We start from the raw sequence: 12,080 nt of genomic DNA, 5'->3' as shown, positions 1-12,080 counted from the left end.
TTATTTTGATTTTTTGTTTTAGGTTATTTTCATTCTTAACTTTACTACAATCATAATTGTAAATAACCAACCACCTCGTATTTATTAGGTACAATAACACCCAACAGACAACCGACCCTTTGATTGTACAACCTTTGTCTGGAAGTTTCGTCAAGGCATCCCTCCCTACTGTTGCTTGACATAGCAGCAGTAGGTAGGTTCTCTAGTATGACGCTGTGAGGTCCATACTCAAACCCGCCACCCGGAATAAATAACCCACCTTAGTTATGCACCAAGACCCATCAGGTCCAGGAACTGCGTTGCTAAAGTCGACAATTCCATTAAAATCCTGGTGCTCCGGATCCTGAATAAAACAAAATTAATTTGTTTTGAAGTTATTAAAACTTTGTCTGACCGCACGTCTGTAACGGATAGCTCTTATTGTTTATTAAGGCATGTTAAAATTTTCTTTTGATCTTAAACTTTTTAAAAAGCATAGCTACGTTTATATCCATCCCCATGACAACAAAATAATATTTTCTGTATTATACTCCCTTAAGCTTATCTCTTAATATCCCTGGAGAGCTTACCTGTAGAAGATGAAGAGCCGGACCCCGGAGAGCTTACCTGTAAAAGATGAACAGCCAGACCCTGGTGAGCTAACCTATAGAAGATGAACAGCCGGACCCTGGAGAGCTTACCTGTAGAAGATGAACAGCCGGACCCTGGAGAGCTTACCTGTAGAAGATGAACAGCCAGACCCTGGTTAGCTTACCTGTAGAAGATATACAGCCAGACTCTGGTGAGCTTACCTGTAGAGGATGTACAGCCAGACCCAGGTGAGCTTACCTGTAGAAGATGTTCATCCAGACCCTGGTGAGCTTACCTGTAGAAGATGAACAGCCAGACCCTGGAGAGCTTACCTGTAGAAGATGAACAGCCAGATCTGGTGAGCTTACCTGTAGAAGATGAACAGTCAGACCCTGGTGAGCTTACCTGAAGAAGATGAACAGCCAGACCCTGGTGAGCTTACCTGTAGAAGATGTACAGCCAGACCCTAGTGTGCTTACCTGTAGAAGATGAACAGCCAGACCCTGGTGAGCTTACCTGTAGAAGATGAACAGCCAGATCTGGTGAGCTTACCTGTAGAAGATGAACAGCCAGACCCTGGTGAGCTTACCTGTAGAAGATGAACAGCCAGACCCTGGAGAGCTTACCTGTAGAAGATGTACAGCTAGACTCTGATTAGATTACCTGTAGAAGATGAACAGCCAGACCCTGGTGAGCTTACCTGTAGAAGATGAACAGCAAGACCCTGTTGAGCTTACCTGTAGAAGATGAACAGCCGGACCGCTGGCACTGATTTCCGCATCACACCTGATCTCAACCACCATAAGTAACAACAAACATTGCACTACTAACCACACAATCTAAACAAGAAAACCAAAATTAATCAAGAGACATGAAACTTTCAGCTTATACTTATACAATCTACTATTTTTCTTGGGCGGGTGGTGGTACCCTTCCCCAAATATAATAATAAACCTTCCCTGCACCTATGATAACCATAACGGTTCGACGGTTAGAGAGATCCTACGCTATACACAGACAGAGAGACATCCTGTTACTTTTATTTAAGAATGATCACTTTAGGGCAGTTTATTAAGCTAACGACATTTATTCTTAACTAAAATATTTATGTTTATATTAATCAATTATCAAATATTAATTTTGTATGGAGGTTATTCATTGTAAATTAGTTATTTTTTATTATTTAGTTAATTTCGAACAAAATTATTTATCATAAAAATTTAAAAATTTTTATATTCTTTTGTAAAAGTAACAGGACCTCTGTCTGTTTTTCTGTCTGTACTAAAGGATACTCCTAACCGATATGGTATGTTTTTTTGATTCATTTATATGAAATTTATGATTAATTGATTTTTGCTATGGTAACACAGTGCAAAATAAGCTACTTGCTCATTCATCTTTTTTAATCTATATTCCATACATTGACTAAAACTAATCAAGTAAAAAAAGATAAAAAATCTGATTAATAATATAGTGTCCAAAAACTGGTGTTATAATTAGTATTATAGAAAACTGTTTTCATATTTGTTTTTAATTATTCTTCACGGATACATGGAATAATAACTGAGAAAAAATAATATACAATTAAGTAGTTTGATAGTGCCAGTGGAAATTTTTGAAAGTTTGAATATTTTTAAAGAATATGGTTTTAAGCAATTTAAATTTAGGTACATTATTAGAAAATTTAAAATTAAAAAAAAATGAAAAAATTACAATTATAAGACTTGATTATTGAGATGCTTCGCTTGAAATATTGTACCTTGTTGTTTTAGGAATCACCGTTCCAAAAAATATAATAGGATAGTTATATCCTAAACATTTGTTTGTCAAAAAGTAAAATAAAATCAGCAAGTTTTAAATGAACGTACACTTATTCTGGTACCGACTATAGAGTTGCTACGCTTTCCAAATCGTACCCAACTACTTCAGGAATCACCATGCTAAATTTGAAATCAATAGCATAAACTAAAACTAACATGACTAAATTAGGGATAAAAGATATCCATTACGGACGGACCAACCCTAATTATAGAAAAAGCTTCTCTTTTAAAATTACTAGTCTTTTTTTAAGTCACTCAAGTATCAAATTTTCGTAATATCTACCCTTTACTAAATTACAACAAAATATTACAAAATAGTCCATAACTGTAATATTCCACAAAATTCGGAAGCAGAAAATAATGATAATTCTAATTCACAATTACAATACTATTTTAATTTTAGCTGCGCCCCTTTTTCGAATGCAAAAAATATATAGATCTTTATCATTAAAATTAGTTTTTAAAATTTTTTTTAGTAATAATGTTGTCTCTTTAAATAACGAGGGGAAATTTCTCTATTAATTTGATTTACAAACCCTTCTTTTACCTATTAATTAGCAGCCGCACTCCTAAAGGCCACTGGGGGCACTTGAAATTTTTCGTTCCTTGTCTTATCCCTTAAGATCACCGAAAATGATCGAATAAGGGCGTTTTTGATGGTCCATGCGTGGAAAGAGGGTTATTACCGTATAATACCAAACAAATACTGATTACAAGCAAAATTTGCAATTCCAATAGATTATGGCAAAATATTTATCAAGTCCAATGAGTATGAAATTATTTAGCTCAAATGGTTTTATCTGCGTACAGTTGCATTTCAGTAATAATTATACCATTGTGTAATCTTTTCTTCAAATATGCAACAAATATTAAGGTAAAATAATAGAGGGGGCAGGGGTTAGATAACTGTATGTTTTCAGGGGTGGGAACCCTTTGCCGACCTTCAATTGGATCTTAGAATATGAGCCAATAGCGTCGGAAATATAAACACAGTGAAGGTGTTACAAATGGGCAAAAATTATTTTGATAGCAGACGAAAAACGTCCTCACCACTGGAACCAGGTAGTTGTATAGTTTATACATCTATACTTATAAATAATTCAACTAATGGATCATTTTTCCAACCAAGGCCAGGGACGGACAGGACAATCCTTGTATAAAAGTAGCAGGATGTCTGTCTGTCCGTCTTTACTGATCCTTGCTCGAACCCTCTATAGATTATTAAATGCAAGGATAAGACAATGGACGATAAATTTAAATACTTCACTAATTATGATAAACATAATTAACCATTCTGTAGAACACAATTATTGGTTGAAAAGCTTGGAACTGCTACAAAACGAAATATATATTATAAAAGTACCCGAAGTTTTTAAGTCAAGATTTAGGTACCAGTTTACTTTACAGTTCCCTTCTCCTAGTGAAGACGGAATAACTCTAATAATATTGTAGCTTTGCAAAGCATTTATGTAATTTTAAAAAAATAAAGTTTTGTTAATAAAATATTAAATAATTTGATTTAATGTAATGAAAAATTGTCAGCATGGGGTATCTAAAGTTCCTGATTATATAGAAACAAGGATGACAACATTCATAAAAGCGAAGCACTGAAACGGTAGGACAAACGGACATAGTGTCAGAACTGAGTAATCAGAATATAAATTTATAAGAGCCTAAACAAAATTGTAAGTAAATTTGTTGAAAAACTGCTTGATACTTGATATAATGTTTATGGACATACTTTTATTTATAACTTGATTAGAGAGTTGATTCGCTTATAACATTATTCTTTGTTGTCTAAGGAATCAATATACCAAAAATTCTAACATGCCTAAATTAACGGGAAATAAGCTATCCATCACGGACGGACGGACGTACGGACCGACCCTAATTATAGAAAAGCTTCAGAGGGGCGTCGTAGCCTAGTGGTAACGCACTGAGTTACGGTGATGAGAGTTCGAGTTCAAGTTCCCATGTGGCAACTCGAATTTCTCAGTCGTAATTCATTCACGCAACTTCCCCTTGGTTGTGTAAGAAGGGTGATAATTGGGTAGTTTAGATACTCAATAGTCACGTACATAATATCAGTACAACCCTTACCCAAGCTCCTTTGTGGAGAGCGTCATTCATTACTTAATTTGGGACACCTGCCATACTCGGCTAGGGTGAGGTAAAAAAGTTAAAAAAACTGATTTCCACTTTTGCTCCGAATTACATTAATTTTCACCGTAACGTAGCCGTTTTAAAACAGGGATCCCTGAGTTTAAAGGCATAATGAAAATGCATGTATTGCATCGATTTAAGAAAAATTTTATATAAAAATCAGCCTTACTGAAAAATCATATATATTATCGTATTAAAGACAATTTTCCACGAATATTAAAACAACACTGGCATCAGTCTTATGAATTTTATATGAAACTTTAATCATTTCTAATTTTAATATCCTCGAAAAGCTGTCTATAATACGATGCGATGAATAACTATTCTAACATAACCACACTCCTATTCACTGGAACATCTTAACTTTTTATCATTAGTCTTATAAGCAAAGCTTTTTTATAACTAGTATTGGTCCGTCTGAACGTAACGTATAGCTCTTATCGTTAATTTAGGCATTGTCCTATTAATTTCAAACTTTGCATGCTGATTCATGTAAGTAAGGTACGATTCAGAAAATGTAGCAACCCTATGATTGTTACTAGAAAGTCCGTACGTCCATCTCAAACAAGTTGTTTGTTTCAACTTGTAAGAATGTCTACGAAATGTGGATGTTCGTTTGTCCTATAGCCTGATTTGAGAGTTTCGTTTTTATGAATGTTGTCATCCTTGTATTTATAAAAGCGAAGCTTTTCTATAATTAGGGTCGGTCCGTGCGTCGGTCCGTACGTCCGTCCGTCCGTCCGAGATAGATGGCTTTTATTCGTTAATTTAGGCATGTTAGAATTGTCCTATCGATTTCAAACTTTGCATGGTGATTCCTGTAGTAGTTAGGTACGATTTAGAAAGCGTAGCAACTCTATAATCATTACCAGAATGTCCGTACGTCCATTTTAAACATGTTGATTTTTCTACTTTTTAACAACAAATTTTTATGTGATCTAATTATCCGTTTGATCTAATTTTTGGTATATTGATTCCTGAGACAACAAAGAACAATATTATAAGCAAAGCAACTCTATAATCAAGTCCTAAATATGTAAGTATGTCCATAAACATTATCCTGTATCAATCAGTTTTTCAACAAATTTACTTACAATTTTGCTTTGACTCTTATACTTTTATATTCTGATTATTCAGTTCAGACATTAAACAAATGTTAATGTCCGTTTGTCCTACCGTTTCAGCGCTTCGCTTTTATGGATGTTGTCATCCTTGTATTTTTTTATATTTATCTATAATTAATTATCAAAATTTTTGCAACTTTTTCCTATAGAATAATGTCTGATTAATATTGTATCCAAATGCTTTTTAACTTTTGAAAATAATTTGAAACTTTTCTGTAAAAATGTTAAAATGTGTACTTCATGTACTTTGAACTTTAGTGTAAAAATAACAATAGATAATGACAAAAAACATTATTTATTTCGCATCATCATATTTAACTTTGTGCAGAGCTTTTTAGATCAAGCAAAGCTTTTTTATAATCTAGTTATATGTTATAAATAAATTGCTATGTTCAGCTTAAAGAGAACTTGATAATTTTTTACACTAGCCAAAATATGTAAATGATTGAAATTAACTAGGTAAAATTTGGGGATCATTGTTTCCCCAATTCATAAATTTTTTTTAGGGCACCTTAGAGTATTTTTAAATTTTTTTTTTTTGGGGGGGGGGGCATTGTGTGATAAATTTTTCGACAAATATAGGAATGGAGCTTAGGCTAAAAAGTAAGGCTGCTGGGGGGTTGGGTATGCCCCGTAGAACATGAAGCAGTAAAAAAAAAATATTTTCATTGAATGTTACCAACCTTGTTTTTTTCATGTTTTTCTGTTATTTTGTGGTTTTAAAGTCTATAATTGATGACATGAGGATTCTAAATTCTACGGACAGTAACAAACTTGGTGAAATACCAATTTTTGACATTAGGAGAAAGATATCCAAATATAAAAGTAATGTGATGTTTGTGTGTCTGTAGCTTAAGATCTTAAGTAATTCTTTTTAAAGGTCTAAGAAAGTTTTATAATCATTTAACTCCACCCTACCTAGAGAAATCTCCTATGGAAAAATAACTCCCCCAAAAGTTTTTTTCTTTTCTTTTAAAAATAAAATGACAAAGAGTGTAAATTACCCCCCCCCCCCCATCCCTTACATTAAGTTCCCCTATTATTGAAAAATAAGTTGTAACTCCCTTTAAAATAAAATGCTTGATTGGAAGGGATTTTAAACTGGATAGAAAATCAGCTTATACCAACAATGAAATTAATTTTAAAAAAATCACGAAACCTATACGTGTTTTTCACCTGTCGTTGGGGGGAAACACATCGTAAAATAGACGACCTCTCCATTTGCCCCCCAAATATTATTTTAGATTTATTTCGCTTGTTGGTTATACCTCATACTTGATAGAAAATTGTTTGACAATATAACATAATATTAAAATGAATCATTAATAAAACAAAATATCTATTTAATTTTACACTTAGTAACCTCTTCTTATCTAAACTACAAAGAAGCTTGATGTCTGTCTGTCTATGTGTCCGTCCGTCCCTTAAGATCTCGGTAACCACTGAACCGATTGAGCTCTACTCTTCAGAGTATATACCTATTGGTCCTGTGGTGGTTTTAAGCTATTTTCTTGAGGGGTGGGACACCCCAAAACCACAAAAAAATGAAAATCCTGCCTCCCCCAAAAAATAGTTTTCTGGGGAAACTACTTCACATAAAATGGCAGTACCATAAATACTTAATTTAACAAAAATTTTTACAAGGAAATTATCAAAATTTTGTCAGAATTCTTAGCAGGGGCGTCCAAGCTTTTTATTTTGGGGTGGGTAATTCGGTTTTGGGGGGGGGTAAAATTGCGCGCGAAGCGCGCCGCAAATTTTTTTTACCCCCCCCAAAATTTTTACCCTGGGGGTAAAATTTGCTTGGGGGGGGGTAATTACCCCCCCTGAAATCTGTTGGCAGGGGTAAAATTTGTTTACCCCCCCCCCCCCAAAATTTACCCCCGGGGTATTTTTTTTTGTTAGAGATTTTCTATTTTGGGGGGGGGGGGGGGGTATTTACCCCCCCAAAATTGTTTGGGGGGGTAAATACCCCCTCCTAAATGGTTGGGGGTGCCTACGGCACCCCCAGGGTAGGGGTAAATTTTAAATGGGGGGGGTAAAATGAAAAAAAATTTGGGGGTGCCTACGGCACCCCCAAATTCGTTTGGGGGGGGTAATCGCCCCATTACCCCCCCCCCCTTGGACGCCTATAATTCTTAGCCATATCTGAGATTTTATTATAGTAAATACAAGTTAAATATAAAAATGATTATCAGAGCCGCTATTCTTTTATTTTTTGCTATACTTTTTACCTTTATAAAAGCGAAGCTTTTCTACAAATAGGGTCTGTAAGTCAGCTCATTCGTTCGTTCATAATGGATCGACACTTTAGTCTTGTCAAATTTGTCCTATAGATTTCAAACTTGATTCTTGTTCCAGTTAGGTACAACTTAGAAATTGTAGGAACTCTTTGTTATACAATTTTGTTTAAACTTATAGATTAATATTCTGCTTATTCAGTGTTATTGTTAATGGTGCAAGTGTTAATGTTCGTTTGTAGATTGTTCAAATATCCCCTTTAAATAGCTTAAAACCTCTTAAGGACCAAGCTAATTTTCTTCTTAAACAAATAGCTTTAACCATTTAGGAGATTTTACGTGGATTTATGCTTACAAACCGGCTCAATTAAATGCATATACATTTTCTTTCTAATTCAAACTATTTTATCACTAGTATTCTTACTAAACAAGTTTAACAATGTCCAAAAGTTTAATTCCTTTATATTAGCTACTAGCGGCTTCGCCCCTAGCCTCTAGGGGCTTTGCCCCAAGAGGTGATAAAAAAAATTATTGCGAAAATCGTAAAGGACCATGGAAATCTCCTTCAAAAAAAAAAAAAAAAAAAAAAAAAAAAAAATGGGGGGGATTTTTTGGTTTTTGTGGGGGTTGGGGGTGTCCCACCCCCCGAGAAAATAGCTTAAAACCACCACAGGACCAATAGGTAGATACCCTGAAGAGTAGAATCCGATCGGTTCAGTGGTTACCGAGATCTTAAGGGACAACCAGACAGACGGACAGACGGTCAGACGGACAGACGGACAGACAGACATCGTTCTACTTTGTATTATAGAAGACGTCAAAGTTTTTGTTGGCGAGAGGGGGTGGGGTATAGTTCAATTAGGGTGCTAAATTTACTAAACCAGTGGTAAAAAATATGTGTGTGTGATGGTTTGGGGGGTGGGGGGAAGGAAATGATATTATAACCAAAGTTTTGTGATCCGAAAAATATTTTTGGGTTGGTATTAACTCTCCACACCCATTGGTCACCATTGGCTGTAAGACTTTCATAGTTATTCAGAGAAGTAATTTCAATATAATTCAAATGCTGCGCTTACAAATGCGAACTTGATGTTAAGGTCAAATATTTTATAATTTTGGTAAAAAGTGCAAACCTTACCAACCAGTGTCCCTTCACCTCCGCCAATTTTATAATATCCACAAAAAAGATAATATTCGCAAAAAAACATAGGGTGTTAAAAATTATTAAATGGGTAAGGAACAGTTTTAGCGGTGCTTTAACATAAAGTGTATATTGTCCATGAGGGGGGGGGGGGGTTAAGATGTGTTTACCCCATAGAATTTATATCCCCTTATCTAAAAAAAATACATTATGTTACCCCCACTTAAACCTTAAAACCCCTTCAAATAAAGGTTTGGACGTCCTTGCTACCCAGTACTCAAATCAAACCTAACCTAACCCATCCTAAAGTAATACAGAAACAACGACAAAAACACCCACCCTTAGAGGATGGGTTTATTTCTCGACCAGGTACTTTGAGTGAAAGGGCAGTTCTGAAAGGGCAGAAGTGTAGGCACACCATACCGACCACAACTACCGTATCAGCCGCCCGGAAATTGCACAGGGTGCAATCCAAGTTTCTGCAAAATTTTAAAAATGTGCAAAAAAGCAGCACTTTTGTTAAGATTACTTTTTTGAAAAAGCTTCCTAATAGTTTAAAAGTTAATATTATGTACCTACCACAATAAAATCAAATCAATATACTTCTGTATAATTATTATCAAGGTGAATGTCTTACATTTTCGGTTTTTTAATTAAATAAAAAAAGTTATTTTGTAAGACCACCAATGCAACATAATTTGCTTTCTCACTCACCAAACTAAACCAGGCGTGCGCGGAGCTTTGCAAAAAAATGACGGCACTGCGAAATTTTTGCGGATTTGCATTGTTTTTTTTTGTACTTTTGAACCTTTTTTTATATTCCTATGCATGTTTTTCATTATAATAGTTGGTATTAATTTAGTGGATATAATGCTTATAATTTATAAATTTGCAATAGCTCTGTTACTTATGAACGGGGTTTTTATAATTTAATGTTTAATAACTAAAACGCAATAAGATTCTTTACTATATAATTCAAATTATATGCTGCTTAAATAAATTTGAATGTATCTAATAGGGGGGGGGGGGGGGGGGGGCGGCTAATTTTCAATTTTAGTTTATTGAAAGGCATAAAATGATGATATTTCATTGTGCATTTGTAAAAGAAGAAACATTTTATAGTTAATACACTGAACTATTTAAAATTCTGAAAAAATGTATAAAATTCAACTGTGAAGAGAAATAAAGGAAGATATATTTTCAAGTTTAACTTCGGAACCGATTAATATCCGCTGGATTAGAACCCGTTCTGAGCCATACTAAAAAAATCATGTATTGTGTAATATTAAAGACAATTTTCCACGAACTATGAAAAATAATTGTAAAATCAATCTTATGACTTTTTTATTTTACAATCCGCGGAAAGCTGTTTATAATACAATGTGATAAAAAAACTATTTTCACGCAACAGAGATTTATTTAAAACACTTGTTCCTTACCAGTAATTGTTTGATTCTTATCAATTAGGAGATTCTGTTTTATATCGAGGGATGCTTTAATATCAGGTAGGAAGTACTCAAATTTTATAGCCACCTTATCTTATATTTGTTGGCTCAAAAACTTTGGGTACTTTTGTTGTATTTTGATTGGTTGTTGGTTCCAAACCAATAGTATCCAAACTTTTTAACCAATAAGCTAGATATAAAGAATGGATATTTTTTAATATTGGGGATGCATATCAAATTATCTTCCATTGTTTTTATATTTGAGCCATATTGTCGACGTAAATATTCTGAAAAAAAACTATTGCGAAAAAGAATGTCGATATTATATCAGACAATTTATTTTATTAAATAAACATAAACTCTTCATTTTGAATGTAAATAGAATAAAAACAGTTTTGAAAGACCTTTTTAAAAGGTTGACTCATCATCCTACCTCAAAAAAATGCTTAAACCTGCCGAGGACCTACATAAAGATTCCCTAATTTTGACTAAAATTTTTGAAAATCATTTGATTGCGTGGAAATTAAGTAAACTATACAATCTTCAACGTATGAAAAAAAATATCCATGATTAAATTTTAATTTAGTTTTTTTTTCACAACAAAAAGAATTTTGTAAGTAATGATTTTTTAAGTTTATTTCTATCCTATTGTATAAAGTAATAAGATTTATTTGTTTGTAGCGATAGGTCTCGCTAACCGCTAAACTGATATGGTTCTCTATTACAATTAAGCTTCTTGAGATGGTTTTAGGCTATTTTAGTTTTTATAATTAAGTCTTGGTATGGTTTTAGGCTATTTTTAAACCCTTCCATATACTTCAAATATATATTCCCTAGATGATAGGGGCGCAACCGCTAGTACAATATACACAAAACATAAAAATCTACCTTTATATACGGACGAACAGACAGACACAACTTATAAAGTAGCTTTGCTACAAATGATATAGTTATTTATCTGTATCTGACTTAGATAAATTATTTATTGCTTTTTAAATTTAGAAATATGTAATTGTAATTGCTAACTGTAAAATTTGTTATTAGAAGCGAAGCTACTCTACACTTCTATGTATATTGGTTGCTGCTATTGCATTCATATTGATTTTCTTTTATCATTCTATTTATGCATTATCGTCTTTGCCCCTTGAGGCATTTGGGGGAAGGGGGGATTATCAATACTCCACGTTCAATTATAATTTTGGGTATAGTCCCTTTCGTACTCTTAAGGGGCGTTTCGTCGTATTTTTATAGTAGCTTTTCCCTATTTCTAGCCTATTGGGCGGGCTCTAACCCTGCGGGGCAACATTTTTTATGGCAAGACATTCTATAAAAGTGGCAATCCTAATATAAAAGTAACAGGATGTCTATCTGACTGCTTGTACCAAAGGATCTCGCTAACCGCTGAACCGATATGATATGTAGGAACCATTTTTAATGTCTTTAATTATTCATAACTAAATTTGTAAAGAATAAATTTATTAACAAAGCTTCGCTACCTACAATTTTATCTAATCGTCCTTGACAAGCTGTTTACGTCACGTGAAATCACCCAGAAAAAAATAAGTTAGTTTTGATCA

The 12,080-nt window shown here is 33.8% G+C and overlaps 1 protein-coding gene across 1 annotated transcript in view; it reads right to left on the bottom strand.

Annotated features, from left to right (window-relative positions):
* Window positions 1-12,080, bottom strand: part of LOC145329421 (uncharacterized) — a 48,855-nt gene that overhangs the window by 21,276 nt on the left and 15,499 nt on the right. Inside the window, exons 2-3 of the mRNA XM_080173537.1 lie at window positions 1,308-1,409; window positions 260-343 (exon numbers count right to left, since the gene is read on the bottom strand). Of these exons, the coding sequence (XP_080029663.1) occupies window positions 260-343; window positions 1,308-1,409 (186 nt within the window). The remainder of the gene's footprint in view (window positions 1-259; window positions 344-1,307; window positions 1,410-12,080) is intronic.

Source organism: Acartia tonsa, chromosome 10, assembly GCF_053477335.1.
Source record: "Acartia tonsa isolate MP-2025a chromosome 10, ASM5347733v1, whole genome shotgun sequence".
Taxonomy (NCBI): Eukaryota; Metazoa; Arthropoda; class Copepoda; order Calanoida; family Acartiidae; genus Acartia; species Acartia tonsa.
The sequence above is the reverse complement of the archived record's forward strand: the minus strand, read 5'-3'. Positions and strand labels throughout refer to the sequence as shown.